Source organism: Penicillium cosmopolitanum (genome assembly GCF_028827165.1).
Source record: "Penicillium cosmopolitanum strain IBT 29677 chromosome Unknown utg000008l:1.0-4398992.0:1.0-4402845.0, whole genome shotgun sequence".
Classification (NCBI taxonomy): domain Eukaryota; kingdom Fungi; phylum Ascomycota; class Eurotiomycetes; order Eurotiales; family Aspergillaceae; genus Penicillium; species Penicillium cosmopolitanum.
In genome coordinates this window covers 1,687,317-1,709,788 of record NW_026622678.1, presented here as the reverse complement: position 1 = coordinate 1,709,788, position 22,472 = coordinate 1,687,317, and the positions used below count along the sequence as shown (strand labels likewise).

The 22,472-nt window shown below is 49.4% G+C and overlaps 10 protein-coding genes across 10 annotated transcripts; 7 read left to right on the top strand and 3 right to left on the bottom strand.

The window, feature by feature from the left end:
* Positions 1 to 263: 263 nt before the first annotated feature.
* Positions 264 to 1,250, top strand: N7509_007209 (alpha-L-arabinofuranosidase axhA; the record flags this gene model as incomplete). Its single annotated transcript, XM_056631846.1, has 1 exon — positions 264 to 1,250. One exon carries the CDS (start codon positions 264 to 266, stop codon positions 1,248 to 1,250), a length of 987 nt encoding a protein of 328 aa, XP_056487397.1.
* Positions 1,251 to 1,725: 475 nt separating this feature from the next.
* N7509_007208 (kinetochore subunit FTA4 family protein) lies at positions 1,726 to 2,672 on the top strand (the record flags this gene model as incomplete). The annotated part of the gene is made up of 4 exons (XM_056631845.1): positions 1,726 to 1,891; positions 1,988 to 2,156; positions 2,213 to 2,275; positions 2,354 to 2,672. 4 exons carry the CDS (start codon positions 1,726 to 1,728, stop codon positions 2,670 to 2,672), a joined length of 717 nt encoding a protein of 238 aa, XP_056487396.1.
* Positions 2,673 to 3,273: 601 nt separating this feature from the next.
* Positions 3,274 to 4,738, top strand: N7509_007207 (uncharacterized protein; the record flags this gene model as incomplete). Its single annotated transcript, XM_056631844.1, has 3 exons — positions 3,274 to 4,083; positions 4,143 to 4,203; positions 4,284 to 4,738. The coding sequence occupies 3 exons, from the start codon at positions 3,274 to 3,276 to the stop codon at positions 4,736 to 4,738; spliced, it is 1,326 nt and encodes a 441-aa protein (XP_056487395.1).
* A 1,204-nt stretch (positions 4,739 to 5,942) lies between these two features.
* N7509_007206 (putative cell wall biogenesis protein Mhp1) lies at positions 5,943 to 9,829 on the top strand (the record flags this gene model as incomplete). Its single annotated transcript, XM_056631843.1, has 4 exons — positions 5,943 to 5,966; positions 6,013 to 8,628; positions 8,679 to 9,105; positions 9,162 to 9,829. 4 exons carry the CDS (start codon positions 5,943 to 5,945, stop codon positions 9,827 to 9,829), a joined length of 3,735 nt encoding a protein of 1,244 aa, XP_056487394.1.
* An 857-nt stretch (positions 9,830 to 10,686) lies between these two features.
* Positions 10,687 to 11,554, top strand: N7509_007205 (uncharacterized protein; the record flags this gene model as incomplete). The annotated part of the gene is made up of 2 exons (XM_056631842.1): positions 10,687 to 10,740; positions 10,814 to 11,554. The coding sequence occupies 2 exons, from the start codon at positions 10,687 to 10,689 to the stop codon at positions 11,552 to 11,554; spliced, it is 795 nt and encodes a 264-aa protein (XP_056487393.1).
* Positions 11,555 to 11,909: 355 nt separating this feature from the next.
* On the top strand, positions 11,910 to 13,032 carry N7509_007204 (60S ribosomal protein uL18; the record flags this gene model as incomplete). The annotated part of the gene is made up of 3 exons (XM_056631841.1): positions 11,910 to 11,912; positions 12,065 to 12,102; positions 12,171 to 13,032. The coding sequence occupies 3 exons, from the start codon at positions 11,910 to 11,912 to the stop codon at positions 13,030 to 13,032; spliced, it is 903 nt and encodes a 300-aa protein (XP_056487392.1).
* A 547-nt stretch (positions 13,033 to 13,579) lies between these two features.
* N7509_007203 (phosphoglycerate mutase) lies at positions 13,580 to 14,544 on the top strand (the record flags this gene model as incomplete). The annotated part of the gene is made up of 2 exons (XM_056631840.1): positions 13,580 to 13,635; positions 13,695 to 14,544. 2 exons carry the CDS (start codon positions 13,580 to 13,582, stop codon positions 14,542 to 14,544), a joined length of 906 nt encoding a protein of 301 aa, XP_056487391.1.
* Positions 14,545 to 14,602: 58 nt separating this feature from the next.
* N7509_007202 (L-rhamnose mutarotase) lies at positions 14,603 to 15,100 on the bottom strand (the record flags this gene model as incomplete). The annotated part of the gene is made up of 3 exons (XM_056631839.1): positions 14,603 to 14,686; positions 14,757 to 14,893; positions 14,971 to 15,100. The coding sequence occupies 3 exons, from the start codon at positions 15,098 to 15,100 to the stop codon at positions 14,603 to 14,605; spliced, it is 351 nt and encodes a 116-aa protein (XP_056487390.1).
* A 429-nt stretch (positions 15,101 to 15,529) lies between these two features.
* Positions 15,530 to 17,198, bottom strand: N7509_007201 (MFS transporter; the record flags this gene model as incomplete). Its single annotated transcript, XM_056631838.1, has 3 exons — positions 15,530 to 16,550; positions 16,609 to 16,964; positions 17,025 to 17,198. 3 exons carry the CDS (start codon positions 17,196 to 17,198, stop codon positions 15,530 to 15,532), a joined length of 1,551 nt encoding a protein of 516 aa, XP_056487389.1.
* Positions 17,199 to 18,755: 1,557 nt separating this feature from the next.
* On the bottom strand, positions 18,756 to 22,428 carry niiA (nitrite reductase niiA; the record flags this gene model as incomplete). The annotated part of the gene is made up of 9 exons (XM_056631837.1): positions 18,756 to 19,755; positions 19,808 to 19,965; positions 20,021 to 20,493; positions 20,548 to 20,750; positions 20,802 to 21,317; positions 21,371 to 21,453; positions 21,508 to 22,047; positions 22,106 to 22,253; positions 22,310 to 22,428. 9 exons carry the CDS (start codon positions 22,426 to 22,428, stop codon positions 18,756 to 18,758), a joined length of 3,240 nt encoding a protein of 1,079 aa, XP_056487388.1.
* Positions 22,429 to 22,472: the final 44 nt, after the last annotated feature.

Genomic DNA, 22,472 nt, shown 5'->3' with positions numbered 1-22,472 from the left:
CTGCGAAACAACCAGCTCCACTTGTTAGTGGACATGTACGGAGTACTATCCCTTTTCTGTTCTGCTAGTCAACCATCTCGAGGTAACCTTCTCGGGGCTCTCCTCAATGGGATTGGGCTAAAACAAAATATAAATATCTATATGCACCCTTGATCTTTACAAACTTTGGAACCGGCCTTCTCTTCTATATCATACCTGGTTATCCAACCTTCGAAAGGGTTCCCTCTTCCTAATTTCCGATATTAGGTGACCCAATGTCAATCATGCGATTCTCAGGAGGGGCAGGCCTATGGTCCTACATCCTAGCGCTGATTTGTACATCAATCTATACCGTTGCGGCAGACTGTGATTTGCCCTCAGCCTACAGTTGGACATCGACAGATGCCTTAGCAGAGCCTAAATCAGGATGGGCCTCGCTAAAGGACTTCACCAACGTAGTCCAGAACAACCAGCATCTCGTATATGCCTCATTTGCCGATGACTCCGGCAACTATGGCTCTATGGACTTCGGTCTCTTCTCCGACTGGACAGATATGAAATCGGCAAGTCAGAACGATATGAGCTTCTCAGCTGTGGCACCCACGCTGTTTTACTTCGAGCCAAAGAGTATTTGGGTTCTCGCATACCAGTGGGGCGCGACCGCGTTCTCATATAGAACGTCAACAGATCCATCCAGCGGAACTGGATGGTCATCTGAGGAAGAGCTATTCTCTGGTACAATTTCGGACTCTGATACTGGACCAATCGACCAAACTCTTATTGGCGATTCTCAGAATATGTACCTTTTCTTTGCCGGGGATAATGGCAAGATCTACAGATCCAGTATGGCTATCGATAACTTCCCAGGCTCATTTGGTACATCATCGGAGATTATTCTGAGCGGAACCACCAATGAGTTATTCGAAGCCGTACAGGTCTACACTGTGAGCGGCCAGAACAAATACCTTATGATTGTCGAGGCCATTGGGTCCAATGGACGATATTTCCGTTCCTTCACAGCCGACAGCCTAGGCGGGTCATGGACAGTGCAAGCAGGAACCGAAAGCCAGCCCTTTGCTGGAAAAGCTAATAGTGGCGCTACTTGGACAAATGATATCAGCCATGGAGATCTGGTTCGCAACAACCCCGACCAAACGATGACCATCGACCCCTGCAATCTGGAATTACTTTACCAAGGACGAGACCCGAATGGTGGCGGCGATTACAATGCTTTGCCATACCGACCTGGTCTTCTGACTCTGAATCAATAAGGAGTTTTTACTGCCAACAAATATATGAGGTTTCGTGAATAGCTTGCGACTGTCCTATGTGCAACGAATAAAAACATTCTGTATCCTGTAATCATTTTCTTTATAATAGTAGGGAATTGAAGGATAGAGGGGAAGTCCTAGGAACGAAAGCCTGCGTGTTTAGTAGCTTCCAATGGCGCCTATGGGTTCAAACAAGTCGACGTTATCGTATAACATCAAATACAATGATTCAAGGTCTGAGCCCAGCTTCATCTTGAATTTAGAATCAGAGAACTTGGTTAGAATTTGACTGAGTACCAACGAAGTAGTATATCCTCGCCAATAACTATTGTGCGGGGAATGACACGTGACCGGCGATAAGGAAGGCGCGCGTTGATAAGAGTTGATGCCGCTGGGCGCGTGCAGTCGCGGGCTTCTCATTCCAGGAACCACACAACACATTGGGCCATGAGGCGTGCTGAATGAGACCCAAGCGATGGACTCGACCCGAACAATTTACGAGTTGAAATCGACATTCATTCGGAGCCAAATCCGCATTCTTTCCGAGAGCCTTGAGCTGCCGGAAGATTGGCAACAATATGCAGTGGAGACCGAGGAGGGCCAGTTGAGCGCGAAGGCGATTGAAGATGTGCTGCATAAAGGTACGGCCACTTACACTCTCACATTTGCTTGCTAGCTCGGTGTTGGATAGAAACACTTGAATATTTGGAGGTGATCCAATACTAACCTATCAATAGTAAATGCGGCTGCTAAGCAACATCATCGAGTTGTCTACACATCACAAGCGATTCACCATGTGGCCAGTCAGATTGCCAGCCTCTACTGGTCCACTATTAGCCAGGAGGCGCAAACACAAGCAGCTTTTGCAAAGGGCGTGGGACAATTGACGGACTTGTCCAAACAATGGTACGAAGCATATACCCTTGTTATAAGTTGTAGGAGACTGACCGAGATGACTCCAGGAATATTACCAAATTACCCTTGGAATTAGAAGCCCCTGGCGTGACTGAAGAACAAAATACAAGGTCAGGCCTCGAAACATCTCCCATCGCTCCCCTGATTGAGATTCAAGTTCCGCCTGCCTAACAACCTTTGTGGTACAGATACCAGGACCTTCGGAAGCGACTCACCAGCCTTGACGAACAGCGTCAGAAAAGACAACGTCGTCGTGATCAATTACAACATCTTCGACGTCTCCTCGAGCCATTTGAAGAACCACCCAGAGATATTCAACCAAACCTGGTCAACCGGGATGGAGATCTGATTAGGGAATTGGAGAAAATGCGAATGCTTGTGGCGAGGGTGGGAGGGAGAATAGCACAACAGAAGAATCGCGGGAATGTCCCGGAAAATGAGGGAGGTGAATATTTGCTCCCTGGATCAGATCAGAGGCTGGAAGCCCTGCTGGACACGAGCGAATGAACTTTGACGACATAACTTCCATAATTTACAAACTCTGCACACTTTACATGGCTTTGCAAGACCCCTGTCCATGTGGCATAGTCGTTGAACCCTACCAGTAACACTGTGGCCCTGTAAGTCTGTGGTCCTGCAGTGCCGATCCGAGGAAGAAAAGAAGAAGTGTATTACTATGCATGCATGGTAGATGCTGGTAAAGTAAACTTGTCAGACTGTTCCAGTGTACATATTCTAGCCTATTATCTTCTGCTCCACGTATGATTGTGCTCCAATATTATTTTTATGACAGCTAATGAGGGAGGTGTTTTCAAGTACTTAGTAGTAAGTTCTTCGTACACGGGCGGTACCCTTTGAGGCTCCAAACCCAACCACCATAGATAAGGCAGAATCTGCTACCCGGGGCTCATATAGGGACCCTAGTAGGAGCCTAGGTAGATCCTAGGCAAGCACGACCCTAATCAGGGGAGAAAGAAAAAGAGAGTTCGCTGGTTCCTGTCTTCTCCGTCATCCATTACACTTACACCCGCCCTGGGTTGGAAAACCGGAAGGCGCGGTGGAATATATAGCTTGCATCAAACTAGACTTCAACATCACACCCGTCGCGATGAGTCCACTTGACAGGATGAAGCGTCTAGCTGGGTTGGAACAGCGGGGAGTGAGGCATGATGGTGGGGGAAGTTCCTCCAACTCGAGTGTGAGTAGTACGGCGAGTGGCAGCGCCAGCGCCAGCGCCAACCGGAGTGAAAGAACCGCTAACCCGATTGGGTCTGGGGCGATTCCCCTTCACTCCGGCGAGGCCCAACCAGCATCAAACCCCAACAACGAGGATCAAGTGCTCGATACCGATTCCCATCTTCTCGATAGCGCCGCCATCATCGAGGGTGACGGCTCTTCCTCCCCTTCCAAGGCACCCTACGCGCGTGGGCATCGCCGTCGTTCCACCCACGTTACTCGCCGTGACCTTGAGAAGTTTCAAAAGGAGGTCTTAGGTGTGGAAAACCACGCCTCCTTCTACGACGAGGAGAACGGCACCTCGCGCCCCATTACCCCTAACGACCCGCAACTCGACGAACTCAACCGTGCCTTTACCGTCGCCGACATGTCGATGAACAACCCTGCGGGAATGACGGCCAACGGCTCCGCCTCGGGCATGTTCTCCGGCTACGCAGACAGCTCCCAGAGTAACCCCAACATGGGCAGTGCCCCTCGCCAGTCAATGTCGCCCGCGCTCTCTCATCCTGCTGCGCAAGTGAATGGAGGTGGCATGGGATCCTTCGCACCCGGCATGCCTATGAACGCGGGGCACCAGATGGATCTTCATCATCTGTATGACATGGTCTTGGAACTGAGTGATGTGTTGAAGAACAACCGGGAGGTGACGAAGAATATTGTCTCGAGTGCTGAGGATATCATGGTATGTGGATGCACCGCGAGCAAACGCCGGGGAGAATTAGAAGCTGACAAATGTGATAGAAACATGGCTCTTCGGACGATGCCAGCCCAGCCTTGCAGCGAGTCAATGGTGAAATATCAGGTATGTCTTGTCCTTTCAATCTTGTCTTCCTTCCTTTCTCTTCTTGTGACCCAGATTGCTGATTCCTCGCCTCGTGATAGCGGCCCGAATTTCAGAACTCGAACGCGCTCTCGCCAAGGAGAAACGACAGACCGAGGAACTCAAACGCGAACAAGTAGAGAATGCCAAGCTCATTGGGGAATATGAGGGCAACGTGGGCACGATGGTCGAACAAATCCGCACTTACTGCCAAAACAACAACATGCATTTCCTTCACCAGAAGAACCACTACAACCAACTCCTCCAAGCTGAGCGTGATGCTCATTTGGACAGTCGACTGGACCGTGATTACTGGCATACACAAACAATGAAATGTGCGGAGATGATCCGTACCGCTCACCGAATTCGATCCGATGAGGAGGCCATCCCCGTCCGCATCATTGCCGGCCTGCAGAACGAGGTTCGGGCATACCGCAATGCGCTGGGGATGGAGCCCGAACAACCCGAGGATGAGTATGGCTGGGAAATCCTCAAGGACGTTCCCAGTGCGGACTGAGTTTGGAATGGGACCATGGACTTTCACGGCGTGATGACATGATTCTAAGGATCTCTCTCTCTATTTTCCCTTTCTCTGTTTCACTGGATGAGCGGGGTTTTGTGATGCATAATATTCGACGGCGTTGTTTTGTTTTTACCTTTTTGCACTTCCTTACCTCCGGTTCTACTCGGGAGGCGTTTATGGTGGGGGTCTATTGTATTCTTTTCCTTCTTTTTTGGTCACCGGTTGCAGATACCCGGAACCGGCTGTGTTACCTTATAGTGGACACACCGATCATCATACATATTGAATCAGCATAAAATATACCAGTAAATGGTTTCAGTCAGATTACCATTTCCCTCGATAGGAGTACGAGTACAGAGTGGTTTAAATGTGTCCAGAGTTGGTGAGCACCCAGAATGGATAGTGGATGATGACTACCTCAGGTAAGAGAGACTAGTGACCAGTCGCTCCAAAAAACCCCAAAAATGGCCCCGTTTAACGGAGTTCCAATCAGCGTCCCCGGAATGACCAGTAATAAATGCTGGTGACACCCTCAGAGTGGACTCGGTGGACTCGGTGGACTCAGTGGACCCCTTCAGGACTCCTTTGATGTACATCGTATCGTTTTCTCTTATGGGTGTAGTATCTCGTGTGTCTCTGCCGTATTATGTCATGGCCAATGCTTAATCCTCCACATCCCCGTTACTGCCCATCTTCTTCCCCGGAAGGATTTCTCATCCTTGATTCTACATACTCCGTACTGTATTTCCATTTGCCCCCCCAACCTGCTTACACCATGCAATTCACCCAACCATTCATGGCGACTTATCCACCTTGCCACCTTTAAGGTCGTGCTTGTGCTCCACCCTCTCCACGGAACAACGTATCAGCCCCGGTCGCAGAGCCGAGCTGAACTCCTGATCGTCACCGTATCCGCCATCTTGGTCTACGAGTACAGTACTACACTATTTCGACTGGGAATTGACCCTTGCGAAATAACCGACCGTTTGTTATTTACCTAAATCAACTTGTGTGGGAAGTGGGGGATCAGCCAATTATGCGTCATCCAATCTAGGCCTTATCCAGTCATTCGACCTACATTCCGCGCCACAGAGCGGCACATCTTTTGATCAGCCCGTCCACCCTGCTCTTTTTCTCCCCCTCTCTCCCCCTCCTCGCCGCCATTTGGTCTGGGAAGTCCAAGTGAGGACAATCTAACATGGAGAGTGTTCAAACTGTGGATGTGAGCTGGCTCCATCACTCACAGAAAGGCAAGTCCTTTGCCCCAGCGCCTTTTACCCCAAGCCCCGTCTTTCGGAACCGACAGCGGAACTTCCTGCAACTTACTGCCGAGGGCCAGTGTGAAGCTATCATCTGACCGGTCCTTCTTTTCAGATCATCTTTCCCGTACGAAATCTGTATCGTCGGCCTTGAGCGACAAGACTGCCACCGAAAAGGAGACGCCCGCCACATCATCCAAACCACACCGAAGATCACGATCAAACAGTAGCCCAGCACGCCCACCGTCCTCAGGAAACTCCGTGCCGAAGAAAGATACTGAGAATGTTGTCGCGAAGCCAGAGGAGAAGGAAAAGCCACTGCCACCATCAGTGCCGGAGAAAACTGCCGAACCGAAACTACCGGCTACCCCATCCCCAGCATCGCAGAGAAGTGCTCCGAAACCAGTCGGCGGACGGCGAAATTCATGGATCTCTAGTCTGAGCTCAAAGTTCTCTTCTGGGTCAACCCCACCATCTCAGTCAAGTCTCAAGGGCTCACCGGCGAGCCCCAAAACCACCACCTCTCCCCTCGATGCGCACAATCCATTTGGGGCAGCATACTCGCCAAAGGACAAGGAGGACGAGAAGAAGGACGAGCAAAGTCCCTTCACCTCATCGTCACCCAAAGGCCCCTCATTCCTTCACAATGCTTTGCGCAAGTTTTCATCTAACTCGGGTGGACTGCCCAAGTTGCCACCCAACGGGGTGTGTTGCCCTCGCCGAGTGATGAATTTGGATCCAAACCGAGAGCGCTGCAAGATTTCCGAGTTGAACCAATCTAAACTGAACCGAGTCGCATTTTGTGTAGACGTGGAGATTGCGGGTATCTCTCATCGAGACACCGATGAAGATGCTCCCCCCACTAACCAGCTACGCCAACCCCTCCCCGAGTCGCACCGCCAAAAGGCTAAGAAGGCCGAGGCGGCCAAGGAGCAAGGCAAACAGGAAGCTGAAGCACCAAAAGAGCCCCAATCCGCAGTAGTTGAGAAAGATACCCCGGCTCCGGCTCTGGCTCAGGATTTTGCATCTGCTCAGGGCACATCGCCATCGCCATCTCCACCTACCGAAGCAAGCAGCCCACCAAATGCGGAGCCCGTCCCCTCCGAGCCCAACAATTCTAGCACAACACCCGCTACAGATGCGAAGCCCAACGGCGAAGGCAAAGATCCGTCAAGGAAAGCAGAGAAGAAGAAACGATCGGAGGAGGAACGGAAGGAACGAAAAGAACGCAAACGGAGACAAGCCGTTGCTAATGGCTCAATACCCTTGCAACTCTCCGCCGACACGGAAGATGACGAAACTCGACCACCAGCAAACGCCACAAGCCGCCCCAAGACTCAAAGCCATCCTACAACAGATCCAGTTCGGATCTACCGCCGATGTTGTCAACTACGAGAAACACCGGTTCTCAAAAGAGTGGTTGATGAGATTTCCTCTCCTTCGTCGACTCTCGCCGAATCTCCCGGAACTGTCGCGGCTCTCGACCTCAGTAATTTCCCTATGACAACGCAAGATATTGCAACATTCAGTGATTGGCTTGCGATCGTTCCCGTTCGAAAACTTCTTCTCGAAAATTGTTCATTGAATGATGAATCTATTCGAGCTATTCTGGCAGCTTTGCTTGCCACGAAGACAGTTGAACAAATGCGGTCTCGGCGAAGACGCGCTAGGAGAGCGGATTCGCCGCCCGTGAAGGGCGAACGATGGGGTGTTGTGGAGAAACTGTCACTCAAGGGCAATACCAAGATCGGCCGCGAGGGATGGCGCCATATTGGATTGTTTGTTCATTTGTCCAGATCTTTGAAGGCAATCGATATTTCTGGAATTCCATTCCCCAAATGCCAGGTCCCATCACCGGATGGGTCATCCCAGCCGTTGACCAAGCCCGATGTCTGCAATGTCTTCGCGGACGCTCTTGCTGAACGTTTCAGTGGCGACCATCTTGAAGAGCTTCTGATGAGTGAATGCAAGCCTTCTAGCGAGCAGGTCAAGAGGATATGTGAGGCCGCTACGAAAATGGGGCTGCGCCGACTAGGTCTTGCGAACAACGGCCTAACGAGAGAGAGTCTGGGACATGTAATCGAGTATCTCAAGTTTGGCCAATGCGAAGGTCTAGACCTGGGAGGAAATATCATTAAGGATGATATCGATATTCTCACAGAGGCCATCGAACCCGAGCTGCCACTCTATGCGCTCAGTCTTGCGGACTGCTCCTTGAACCCATCGGTGATCTGTCCGCTGCTTCAGGCCCTCACCCGGCTTCATAACTTACGCTTCATCGACTTTTCCCACAACCGAGATTTGTTCTCGGTCCAACCGAGCTCTATCGGTGCATTCCGACGTTTCCTCCCCAAGATGCCTTCTCTGAAGCGGATCCATCTGGCTGATGTAGCCCTCACTTCGGATAACGTTATTGGCCTTGCCGAGATTCTCCCCGAATGCCCAAGTCTCTGCCACTTAAGTATCCTGGAGAATCCTCAGATTGTCTCTTTGGCTTCTGGTACAGATCCCGAGGTCCAAGAGGAAGCATGCGCAGTGTATGCTTCGATGCTCGCCGCTGTCCGCGTGTCGCAGACAATCATTGCCGTTGATATCGAGATTCCGACCGCGGAGAACAACGAAGTTGTGAAGGCTCTGGCCTCCCAGATTGTCGCCTATCTCTGCGGAACCTTGAGGGCGGTGCCATCGCCGAAGAACTGTCTGAGACGATCTCTTCCACTCAATCCAGAGATGTGCCGGTGCCAGAGATCCTGCAACACATTGTGGGACATGCGGGCTTCCCCGGCACAGAGGAAATTGTCGGCGGTGACGAAGAAGACGAACCAGCTCCCGATGAAGACTATGTTATTGGTGGTACTGGTGTCGTCAAGGCCCTGGGTGTCTGTCTTGGTAATTTGGACCAGCAGGCCGGTGAAATTGGCGGTGACCTATCTCTGCCTCCGAGTGGCACGACCACCCTGAGACGCCGCAAGTCTCGAAGCGTTGTCACCAAGAGACCCCGTGATATGTCGAAGAATCTGTTGGAGTCAGCACGTAACATTCGCACTCGTATCCAGTCAGCCCTTGTCCGCGAGGACCGAGCTGGTAACGATGCTAACTATAGTGAGCTTCCCTGTTTCACCAAGATGTCAAAATCGCACCTGCTAACCCTGCGCTAGGACGCCTTCAATTCTTGGACTTCACCTTGCATAAGATGATCCAGCGCTTCGAGGATGAATATCCCGAAACCCGTCTCCCCCAAGCAGCACCTACCTCGGTTGCGCCCGACACCGGCTCTCAACATTCGAGCGAGGACGCCAATGGCCCCGGTGCCCTCAGTAGCAATCTGACCAGCAGCATGATCGAAAATGAAAATGCTGTCGACGATGAGGAAACCGACCAATACGCCATCCATCTATCTCGCACTAGCTCAATGACCTCCCTGCACGCTCGCGCCATGACCTCAGAAGAAGGCCACGTCCATCGTCTCGGCCAAAATCTCCGCCGTGATTTCCTAAACCCATCTTTGGGCGAGGGCGAGGTTGACGAAGATGACCAGTCCCATCTCGTCGCTCTCAGGGAGAAGCTGGAGCGTCTTCACGAACAGCAATCCCAGTCGCCCTTCGACAGCGCCCAGGCCGAAGAAGCCTTTGAGAAACTCGGCAACACGGTCGATGAGCTCTGGGCAGCCCAACGACAAGATGCTGAGGGTTTCGAGAAATTCAAGCAATCGCAGATCGCAGCTCAGATTAATAGCGGTCTTCGAATGGCTTTATCCGGTGCTGGCGATCCGGCAGCTGACAAGGAGGGTCAGACCTCTGAAAGCAAGTCGCCTTCTTCGTCTTAACTTTTGACTCTCCGTTTGGTCCCTGGTCTCGATCCCGGACTATCTTACTATTATTATACATTCATTATCATCTGATGTTTTGTGTCTTTCGGGCGCACGCAACTGATGTACCCGCACATACCTCTTGATGTTTTTTTTTTCTTTGGCTTTACCTCCTTCCCCCTTCGGTACTGCTATCCGACCATGTTTCACAGCGTTCATCATCAATCTGTATATATTTTTCTCTTTGAACTGTGATCGTCTATTTCACGATGTATTTGAATGATGTATCCTTCTGATGGGTTATGTATTCCCTATGACTTGTATCCTTGTTCCGATATCGGTAGTCTATCTTACTACCACGAAGTTGATTTTGCATTTTACCATGAATAATCTAGCGGTGACACTTCTAGCAAATACCTCATTTGATAAAATGAACAACGCTCGCTTGGTTTATGAATCGCACTTACTTCCAAAGCAAAGACTGGAGTTGATGCCGGCTCGGGCCCATCTTTTTCCATGTCCGCTCAGGAACTTGCCAGTTGGTGAAAGGGAGCTGCGGAGCCGATGATGGAACTGGTTTAAAGTCCCTTGTTAGGCAAAGTAAATACAGCATTTCGGTAATAATTAATGCATTCAAAAGTATATATTATTTGATTGCTAATCCAAGAATATACCATAGAGTTAGCCCGTTGAAGTTACCCCCGAGTGGCATTCCCTCGGCCTCCAACCGTTTTTGGACCTCGGCAATTGGCGATCGCCTTGAAGGGACATTTACACCTCCGCAAAGTCTCATACACATCTATCTACACGCCATTCCCTGCATCATCCCATTCACCTACTCGATAACGCTTCAAGCTCTTTAAGTACATTAGATCATGGCAGAGAACAAGCGGCCGATCGGCCTTCTCTTCGACATTGGCGGCGTTTGTGTAAGTCACCAGTGCCAACACCGCCGTACTACCTGCCATTATTACGAGAAATATATATTGACTCCAAGCACAGGTTGTGTCTCCGTTCCAAGCTATTCTGGACTACGAGATCTCTCAAAACATCCCACCAGGATGGGTGAACTTCAGCATCTCACGAACATCACCCAACGGTGCCTGGCACAAGATCGAACGAGGCGAGATCAAGATGGACGCCGAGTTCTTCGCTGCATTCAACCGAGATCTCCGGCACCCGACGCTCTGGAAGCAATTCCACGAGCAAGAGCAGAAAAAGAAAGGGGTCAGCGGAAGCCCGTCTACTACTATTCCCCCTCTGCCCGAAGTGGATGCAGAATGGCTCTTCTGGGAGATGATGAGGGTGTCCCGAACACCGGATCCATATATGTTCCCCGCTTTGAAGCGATTGAAGGCATCGGGGAAATTCTTGATGGGTGCTCTTTCGAATACAGTCAAGTTCCCGGATGGTCATGCGTATAATACGGATGAGACGGGAGTACGGTCGCAGTTTGACTTTTTCATTTCATCGGCGCATACTGGGCTTCGTAAGCCTGATGCTAGAATCTATGAGGCTGCGATTCGGGAAATGGATGGGTTGGCTAAGAAGCGTGGTCTGTCCGGGGCGGAGGCTTCTGATATCGTCTTCTTTGATGATATTGGTGAGAATTTGAAGGCGGGGAAGCGATCTGGACTGCGGACTGTGAAGGTTACTCTTGGGAAAACACTGGACACTGTCAAAGAACTGGAGCGGATCACTGGTCTTCAATTGTTGGAGAGTGAGGATAAGGCGCGGCTATAGGTGGGGGAGAGGGGAGAGGGGAGAGGGGTACTAGGAAGGGTAGACTTGATTTATTAGAGATGTATAGAGAAGAACATGAGAACAGCAGACTGTGATTATCTACTATCATATTGGATTTAATCAATCAATCACACTGAATACTGTCTATACTGTCTATAAACACTGTAGTAGACATGACTGCAAGTGGGGCTGTCGTGGCCAACCCGCCAACCCGCCAACCCGTCGTCGCCAACCGCACTTTTCAGTGGGATGCAAGTCCCGCTAAGCGAATTCCCCCACAAAGACTCGCCGCACACAACTTTTCTTTGTTCCTTTTTTCCATCCGTCGACCATCAGCACCCCGACTACCGCCAAAATGGTGAGTGTGATTCTCGAGGATTGAGATACCTTCTCAGTCTTCGATTCAATTTTTTCTCCTGCTCTCCAATCATGATCGGAGCCGGGTCCTTGCAAGATGCTTCGGACGAAATTCTGAAGCGCTAATTGCTGACTCGCGATATTTTCTTACAGCCTTTCACCAAGACTGTCAAGAACAACGCCTACTTCAGGTAAGTAAAAAAAAAATCCAGAAAAAGTGAAGAAAATTTCGTGCGACCGTATACTAACCTCCCTCAAGTCGTTACCAGACTAAGTATCGCCGCCGTCGTGAGGGAAAGACCGACTACTATGCTCGCAAGCGCCTCATCACCCAGGCCAAGAACAAGTACAATGCTCCCAAGTACCGCATGGTCGTTCGCTTCACCAACCGCGACATCGTCACCCAGATCGTCTACTCTGAGATCTCCGGCGACAAGGTCTTCGCCTCCGCCTACTCCCACGAGCTGAAGCGCTACGGTATCAACCAGGGTCTGACCAACTGGTCCGCTGCCTACGCTACCGGTCTTCTGCTGGCCCGCCGCACCCTTGCCAAGCTCGGTCTCTCTGAGCAGTTCAAGGGTGTCGAGGAGGCCGATGGTGAGTTCACTCTCACCGAGGCCGTCGAGACCGACGATGGCGAGCGCCGTCCCTTCAAGGCCTTCCTTGATGTTGGTCTTGTCCGCACCTCCAGCGGTAACCGTGTCTTCGGTGCCATGAAGGGTGCCTCCGACGGTGGTATCCTCATCCCCCACTCCGACCGCCGTTTCCCCGGTTACGACATCGAGTCCGAGGAGCTCGACGCCGACACTCTCCGCAACTACATCTTCGGTGGCCACGTCACTGAGTACATGGAGACCCTCGCCGATGAGGATGAGGAGCGCTTCAAGTCCCAGTTCATCAAGTATGTCGAGGAGGAGGTTGATGCCGGTGACCTTGAGGAGATCTACCAGGATGCCCACAAGGAGATCCGTGAGGACCCCTTCAAGAAGGATGAGGATGAGTCCTCCAAGAAGACCAAGGAGCAGTGGAAGGCCGAGTCCAAGAAGTACAAGGTCGAGAAGCTCACCCACGCCCAGCGCAAGGCTCGCGTCCAGGAGAAGATCCGCGAGCTCGCTGCTTAAGCGTCTTGTCTCGGTTAAAAATCCTGATGAGTCCTTCGGTCCGCTGTTTAAGCTCAAAAGTTTCCTACAAAAATTTAATGAGGGAATTGGCTTTGCCAGTCGGCGTTTCTTTTTTCTGATGATGTAGATTGATGGATCATGCCACATACCACTTTGTTACGTTAGGGGTGTTTTCTTTTTTTTCAATGGGGCTATTAGTTCGGTGTTTACAAGGCAATTTCTTTTTTTCTCTTTTCACAGTTCTAATCGCTCCCAATGTCCAAGCAATCTCTTCGTTCCCTCACATATTTGTGTGTCTGCTGTGCATCGTAGCCGGGAATCTAGATCGTAAATGCAACAATCACATATTAAGTTTTGGTATGCGGGCCTTGTGGAAATAAAATGGATGTCTTCGGTTGAATGCTGTTCAGGGTCCGAAAGACTCGACTCGACTCGATCATTCACAAAGCCCCGTGCCGATGCACGTGATCGACTGCTCTTGGATACAGCACATCAATCGATCACAAGTTTCTCTCACTCCTGACTTGAAGACCATCTTGAATGAATAATGAAAATATACCTCATCCGCCATGCGGAAACGGTACACAATGTGACACGAGCTTGGTAAGATCCGAAACACCGTGCAAACAGTTCTACATCGCATATCCTAACAATACTCAAAGGGCGGGCACAACTGATTCAAACCTCACGAATCATGGCACACTGCAGATAGAATGTCTGGCACACAGCTTTGATTCGAGTATGATCCGCTTCCAGTCTATATTTGCCTCGGACCTTACTCGAGCCCGGCTTACAGCAGAGGGAATCTGTCGCCACCAACCATCCGGGGAAGATAGTGCCCTTTTAACGCCTACCTTGACAGCAGATCTAAGAGAACGAGATTTTGGTTCTTTGGAGGGCACACGCTGGCGCAAGAACTTCCCATCAACCGAATCTAATACCAATCCTCCATCTGATGCTGCCCCCTCGGGACATGTTGAGATCGAGTCCTCAGCGTCAATGAAGCGACGGGCCACTTCATTCTTAAACTGCCATGTTTTACCTTTGCTCTTTGATGACACACGCACAAGGGACACCATAGCTATCGTCTCTCATGGCGTTCTTCTTCGCGTACTGTGGGCTTGTCTTGTGGAACTGTTCGATTCGATGAGTATCTCCATCGAGCCCGGCATCTACGCAAGACATGAGGGTCCAGCATCACAGTTGGTACCATCTTGGTCAAATACTGGATATATGAGTCTGTCTATACACTCGCATCCATTGCCTCCCCCATTACCACCGCGCTCGGGGTCTCCTTCGCAAATTTCAAGCAATACGAGCCAGGAGCAATCGAATACAAGCACGCCTGTCCAATCGAAAACTGTCTCAGATGCCTTATTACACGGATGGTCCATGAAAATCTTGGCTGTTAATAATAAAGACCACCTATCAGGCCTACGTCGCGCCGGCGGAGGGATAGGAAGTACATCGCATGATACCCGGCAGAAGAGGATAGATCATTTCTTCGGATGACATATTTCCTCTTCTAGATATCCTATATACACTGGCATATTGATTTAATCTATCCTGTTTATTCGTTATAGAAAACCTCGTCCAATACCTTCCACCATCCAGGTCCATCGGCACTGCCCACGGCACCTGGAATGGGACTCTCCTGTAACTCGGAGATCTACGTTAGCTTGTGCAAACTGCAATGCCAGATAGAGTAGACCCAATGTACTCACCTGCATTCCATCGGTCATAGCCCACCATTCTCTCACTTTGGGATTCGCCCGCATCTTCTCCATATCGCCCTCGAAGTCCGTGCCGACGTATTTGAAAGTAGCGAACAGGGTACGGTCGTTGTCGAAGAATATGGAGTCTTGATAATGCGAAGAATTCGTCAGTAAACTTGAGCCGGGAGAATTCCGCGCAAAGAGTGATAGGGTGAAGCCGTACAATCTTTAATATTGCAGTCCTTGATTTGTTGTAGCACTTCCGGCCAGACATTGGCGTGGCATTCCTTGTATGCAGCGACAGCAGAGGGCTTGAGGTGGACGATTTGAGCGATTCGGCGGACTGGAGCCATTTTTAGGACTTGGTTTGTATTGGGGGAGATTGAAATTGGGAAACAAAAGGGCCGAGAGGAGATGGGAAGCGAGAGACTTGATGGATAATCGTTGCAATGTTCGACAATGAGAAGACAATTGAACTAGGATGTCAAGTTCAAAGTGAGAAATTGGAGAGAAACCTGGGAACAAAATAAAAACTCGTCAGTGAAAGACCCTAGTTTCCCCACGTATCCGGGGCTGCTGCCCCTCGTTTTCGCCAGAGCGTTACCCCGTCTCTCGGGGGTGCTAACCCGAAGTCCCCCACTATCGGGATGCCGGGTTTGGCTGAACGTCAAATTTTAGCACTGAAAGTGTTGTAGGTCCAGGAATATAGGCTAAATGGCAAGTATAAAAGTTGCATGACTTGATTAATATCTAAAATTTATCGTAATACGTATATTTGATCTTCACGATTCAAATAGGGGGTTCTTGGGCACAGGACGAATCCAACTGACTGCCAAGTTTGCGGCCAGAGAAATCACACCGATGATCCACATAGAGCGCCCATAGTCAGAGCCGTTATATCTGAAAATTATAGCAAATATGATACCTCCAAGGTTTCCGAACCCACCGACTATGCCAGAAACGACACCATTAGCGTAAGGATGCACATGCGGGACAACAGCAAAGTTAGCCCCATTGCAAGCCTCGAGGAAGAATGCCAATCCCGCGATGAGGCCAAACATTTGTGATTGACTCATTGGGTTGGAGAATCCAATGGCCAACTGGAAAGCACCCATGCCGAGACCGAGGAAGGAAAGCAGAAGCTTCTTGGCCCAGATATTTCCAGTGTAGCGATATATCAAATCGCCGAAGAATCCACCTGCAGGGCGAAATACCACATTGAGCAAGCCGAACATAGCAGCCCACTGACCTGACTCTGTTTGACCCATGGTGGGGAAGTTTTTGGAGTAGTAGGTTCCAAGAATGGAGTTAATGGCCAATTCGGACCCAAATGAACAAGCATAAGGAATTGCCACGGCCATTGTGGACAGACTGAAGGCTACACGGAATGCGTCTTTCCGCGAAAGGGTGACAACGGTGTCGTTTTTGAGAAGCTGGATTTGTCCCATTCCCGAGGCGTCCCGGTCGCTTATCCGGGGTGATTGTGTCCCTTTCTTTTCCACATCGATGGTGCTATCGTATACCGATGGAGGACCAGACGGATTTGCGGAAGGAAGCATGGAATTGATGTTGACGATGTTGCCATCTGAAGGGGAGCCGGGAGAGACTGGAGAAGACATCTCTTTTGCCCACAGGTGTCGCTCTGACCACTTTCCAGTAGGTGTATCCTCGCAAAGGAAAAGCATTCCCAGTGCCACTGCGGTGATAATGATAAAAGGGACAATGTAGGACACCCGCCACGCCTGATGGGGAGTCAAGCCGCGGTCGTTGACAAAGGAATCGTAAATAGCCGGCATGAGGAAGCTGGAGAGCCATAAAGTTAGCAAAAAAATGGCGATTCGAAGAATGAAGAAAGACTCACTATGTGATTCCTCCACCAGCATTGCCCCAACCTCCAGCCAGTGAGTTGGCCGTACCCACAATCTTCTTATCGAAGAATCCTGTGCACCAAACCTGACAAGGAACAAAAGTGCCCCCCAAAATTCCGACAAAAAATCGCAATGCGATCAACCCCTTAGGTGTAGTAACCAGGCCAGCCATCGCGGTAGGAATCGCTCCGCAGAGCAACAATCCTACAAAAACCAATCGAGGGCCAAACCGATCGCAAAGTGGGCCAGCAATCAAGCGGACAATCAATGTCGCGAGAAGAGCGACAATATTAGAGTTCGCAATATCCTCTTGGGTCATATGGAGGTCCTTTTTAATGGTGACGGACAGCTGAATAGAGCATTAGTAACTGCAATATTTGTGACCGACGAGGAGTCATCATTGACTTACCAATGGTGGAAATGCATACCACGAGAGAAATGCTACCATGAAGCCCATCCATGAAAAGAAGAAAACTCGACCATACTGATCGAATGGGTTGAGGACCGGAATGGACTTTGCTTTGCGAGTGCCGGGATGGATTTCTGGGGAGACAAACAGAAGTTTGCCGAAGTTTGCAGCCATTGCCGTTGATAAACGACGTTGAATGACTGTAGATGTAAAGAGACTCGGAGTTGAAAATGTGTCTCACTCTTTCGATAACTAGGTATATATGATCAATTCGAAGAATATGTCCTTGAAGTTCCTCGTGAGATGATGGAGTGTTAAGCTAGACTTGAACCAAGGGATAAAGGCAAATTCCATCATCTATATAGACATTCTCAACGCCAATGCTTGACTGATTTCCTATATCAGGAGCTACATTTATGACACATGTATCTAGGCTCTCGAGCATGTACCGATCAACAAGAAACCCCGGGAAATATCGTAGGGTTACGAGAAAAAGAAAAAAGCACCACTGCACGCGTATCCAAGCAACGTGATTCGATCAAAGATTCAGCTCCCTGTCTCTGACAGCATAGCGTTAACGCCAGGCCCTGAAGACTCCATACTTTTGCCATCGCCCATGGGTCGATCCGGAAAGGCGATAAGGGATGCACGGCCACCTTGGACCCCGTGGGCCCCTTGATGGGCCTATGCGAAGGGGCTCAAATGTCATGTACTATGTGCTGAAGAGCGATAAGCACAAAATCGAACATCTCCGCGGAATGATTTGGCATAAAATCTCTAAGGGTCCATTCAAGTGCCGTAGATTATCTGGGGTTGTGTTCCACTTTCTCAGGGCTGTGTGCGCATCTTGTGGTAGTAGGCATCCGACGTTGATAAACCCGCCGCATCTCATTGGACGTAGCGCAGCCCAAAGATAGATAGCGGTTTACACTTTTCTCACTCTAGAAAATCGTGGGTCTTGTTATGGGTCTTTCTGATCGATCTACGCTCCGCGGAAATACTTAAAGCATCATCATCTCGCTCAATTCGTGTGATTCTGCTCGGTTTGACTGGAACCCGGCCCGATGTCGTGATATGGCTTTGATTCCCGCCGGCGGCGGCATTGTGAATAATCATGGCTTATTTTCCTCATATAAGCTCAGGAGCACTATGGTCCGGCCTAGTCCCGAATTTCTATCTAGAAATTGAGTGGCTTGGTGAATCCTTGGTCATTCATGTGGTGATTCTAGACGTTGAAGCAGCCCGTGGCCTATTATCATGATATCATTACGGGTCAGATCTATTCATGCTTTCAAGTTCTGACTCGGAGTAATGCACCACGAATAGTCTAGGGTTGAGATATATTGATGGAATTTAATAGGATTTGTTTGCACTGCCACTGTCTTCGATGAAACACTACGCCGCCGATATTTTCAACGCACAAATAGATACTATTTTTGATTTCGGTCATGACAAGGGCTTGGATCTCTATTGCGACCATGTCTTGTTAGTATTGGTTACTAATTTATTTTTATCATCATGATGTTTCTCAGTTGATCTTTTCTTTTTAACCGAAAATAATGTTCTAGATGCCATGGGCAAATAGCGGAATGTTTACTGGTTTGTCAAAAACCTTATATGCAAATTATTTAGATTATCGAGAAATTCGATACATGAAGCTTCATAAAATCAAGACCCCCAGACTTCAACTCCTTCGATATCACCAAAAACGCCCATCTAATTGTGTCAACATTACCAATCGATCCCATTTGCAGGCTGGGCCGCAGAGTGATTTAATGCATCGCCATTAGCCACCTTCTTGCCTTTCATACCCTTGTATCTCTTATCCATTCTTTGGAAGGGATCAACGGATTCCTCTTTCTTCACTTTCCATTTTTCCGTTCCGAGAATAGCATCCAGTTCCTCAACAGGTGGCAACTTAATGTAAATCCAGCCATCATCTCGCTCCTCAACGGGGAACGTGGCAATATTCATGCTCTCGTCATTTGTGCATCGTCCAGCTTGGTCTCCATTGAGCTCGAAGTTGCGCTTGTGATAGGGACATGAAACCCAGTATTTTCCTGCATCATCATCGCCGATCAAACCATCTGACAGGACAAACGCACGCTTGTGCGGGCACATTTGCTGAGTAGCGTAGAGCTTTCCTTTGATTTTGAAAACTGCTAGTTGTGTGTCACCACGTTTGACGTTGGCGGAGGAGACTTGTGGCGGCTCGTCAGAGAAATGGTCTGCTCGGACGACAGGCTGCCAGGAGAGGCTGGACCATTGGTGGCCCTTGAAATCTTCTTGTGCGGATTCCTTGGCCCAGTAGGTGGGACGTTGCTGCGCACGTTCTTGTATGACTTCCACCGTATCAACATTCTCCTCCGTGTTGGCAAATTGTTGAAAAACCTTGCGACGCTTGGGGTTCTTGATTGTTTCTGTCCATTCACAGAAGTAGCTATCGACAAGCTCCTGCATCTGCCTCTCCATATCGGCACAGATTCCTAACTTGTCTTCGAGAATGACTTCTTTCAGGTAATTAAGTCCGCCGGGGAGATTCTCAATCCATCGAGCTGTTCGTTGAAGCTTGTCTGCGGTTCGGATATAGAAGATAACGTATCGATCGATGATGGGTATTACCATTTCTGGCGGGACGTCTGTCACTAGAAGCTCCGAGTGTCGCGGTTTCGCACCCCCGTTGCCTCCAACGAAAATATTGAAGCCCTTTTCTGTGGCGATAAGACCAAAGCTGGAAGCACATCAGCTAGATTCTTTTGGTGAAAGAATTTCAATATACTCACTCTTTATTTTGTGCCTCCGCACACTCTCGTACGCAACCGGAAACTCCACCTTTGAATTTATGTGGTGCTCGGATACTCTTGTATCGCTCTTCAAGGCGAATAGCCATACCGACGCTGTCACCGATACCAAATCGGCACCACGTAGAGCCCACACAGCTCTATCTCATCGGGTCAGAGTTGTACAGTCAGTATAAGTAAGTGTGCGTAACATACCTTGATTGCGCGCAGAGCCTTGGCATATGCATGTCCACTTTCCATGCCTGCATCCACGAGCTCCGTCCAAATATTCAAAAGATCCTGCTTCTTTGCACCGAACATGTCAATTCGCTGAGCACCAGTGATCTTGCAGTATAGTCCATATTTCTTCGCGACCGAACCAATCGCTATGAGCCTATCAGCTGTGATCTCCCCACCTGGTACCCGAGGCACGACAGAGAATGTTCCGTTCCTTTGGATGTTGGCAAGGAACTTGTCGTTCGTATCTTGGAGATCATTGTATCCCTTATCCATGATGTTGGGGTTGAATTGGCTTGACAAGATTGATCCAACTGCAGGCTTGCAAAGTTCACACCCGAGTGAATCTGGCTTGTTTCCTGCGACTTGCATCACTTCGGTGAAAGTCTTCAATTGCTTGACGGCGACAATGTTGTATAGATCTGCACGCGAATATGGGATGTGGTTACACACTATCAATTAAATTAGCAATTGAACCTTTGGTTCAATACTGCCATATTACTCACAGTGATTCGAGACCTCCTGGCCCATCTCCAACATGGTCTTATTGAAGATGGACTGGACTAGGGGCATGCAGCCGCCACACCCAGTTCCCGCCTTGGTGCAAGACTTGACCTCTCCTATTGTTTTGCAAGTTCCATTTTTGACATTCTCAACAACATCTCCCTTGGTCACATTGTGACAAGCGCATATCTGAGTAGTGTCGTCACTGTCTTTTGGTCAGGGTCTGGCTCAAAGGCTTGGCTGTGGGTTAACTCACAGATCATCTCCATTATCGTCTCCCCCATTTTGTGCCCCAAGGATCAATTGACTCGGTGGAACCTCAAGTGCCTTTTGGGCTTTAACCATTTGGTTCAACTTGATGTAGTCTGAAGTATCACCAATCATCATTCCACCAAGCAGAAATTTCCCATCCATGGTAAAGATATACTTTTTGTAAACTCCACCAAACGGGTCTCTATATGTCAAGGCCTTCACAGGAGACTCTGTTTTGTCTATTTCCAGGCCTGCGATTGACGGACGCTTGCCCGGAAGAAACTTGGGACCATCCCTATCGGCAAAGAAGTCGCCGAATGAAGCAACGTCGACGCCAAGAAGCTTTAATTTGGTGCTAAGATCTGGTCGCGTGAAGCGTTTGGGGTCATCGCCAGGATGCGTAAGATTGTAGGCCAGGACGTCAGCCATTTCAATGCCCGGTGCGATGATTCCGAATGTTTGGTTTTCCCAACTGGCACATTCGCCAACGGCGTATATGTCTGACACAGAGGTCCGAAGGCTGCATCCATCAATTTTTAGAATCAACTGTGCAAAAAGAACTGACAAACAAACCTTTCGTCAATTATAAAGCCACCTCTCGCACCAGATAGAATACCGGCCGATTCACCTAGCTCATCTCTCGGCCTCACGCCAATCTAAACAAATCTGTCAGCAGCGTTCTTCTGTTCAGAAAATAAAGCACAACATACAGCAAAGCAAATACAACAGCATTCAATGTGCTGCCCATCTTCAAACGTGACACCAGTGACATTATTGTCATCATCCGTCGTCACAGCAGCAACCCGTTTCTGATGCATAACATCGAGGCCCAACTCGCGAATCTTCCGAGTAACCAAAGATCCCGCATCTCCGTCAAGTTGTCGTGCCAAAACCCACTCATTGCGATCGATGAGCTTGACATTGCCGAAATCTTCCAAATCGGTCATCGCCTTGGCAGCCTCAAGCCCAAGCAGACCTCCACCAACAGTTACTGCGGTTTCACCCTTGTGGTCGGCTGCGAAATCGATGAGTCGTTCTAAGTCGTTGATGGTTCGATAAACAAAGATTCCCTTGGCATCGTAGCCAGGTGTGCGCGTAGGAAGAACCGCATCTGAGCCGGTAGCGAGAACGAGAAGATCGTAGGAAATGACATCTCCGGTGCATGTGCTAACCGTTTTGTTGACTGGGTCGACGTTTGTGACGCGGGTGTTTAGGTGGTGGTCGAATCCTCGCTCTTTGAATGACCCATACTACTCGTGCATATTAGAGATTGCTGCCAAGGCATTATTGAATTCTTTCTTCACTCACCCACTCCTTCGGTTCAAGGTAGAGATCCTCGATTTTGCGGTGCTCAAAGTATGACGAGAGCCCAACACGATTATAAGCGACATGTGGCTCTTCACCGATTACTAGGATATCGAAGCGTCGGGCTGTGTCTTGTTTGATAATTTTCTCGCTGCACAAATTAGAATGAGACCAGAAGACTTGGAATTTTGATGTACTTAAACATACATCAGAGAAATTGCTACCATCCCCAGCCCCACGATCACTATTTTCTGACGTTGAACATAATGGGGGTTGGATTCAGATCCTAAACCCTCGCCTTGTTGCAGCTCCACCAGCGATGGCATGGCTGGGGGAGCAAATAATGGATGATGAGATGCAAGTCAAATTA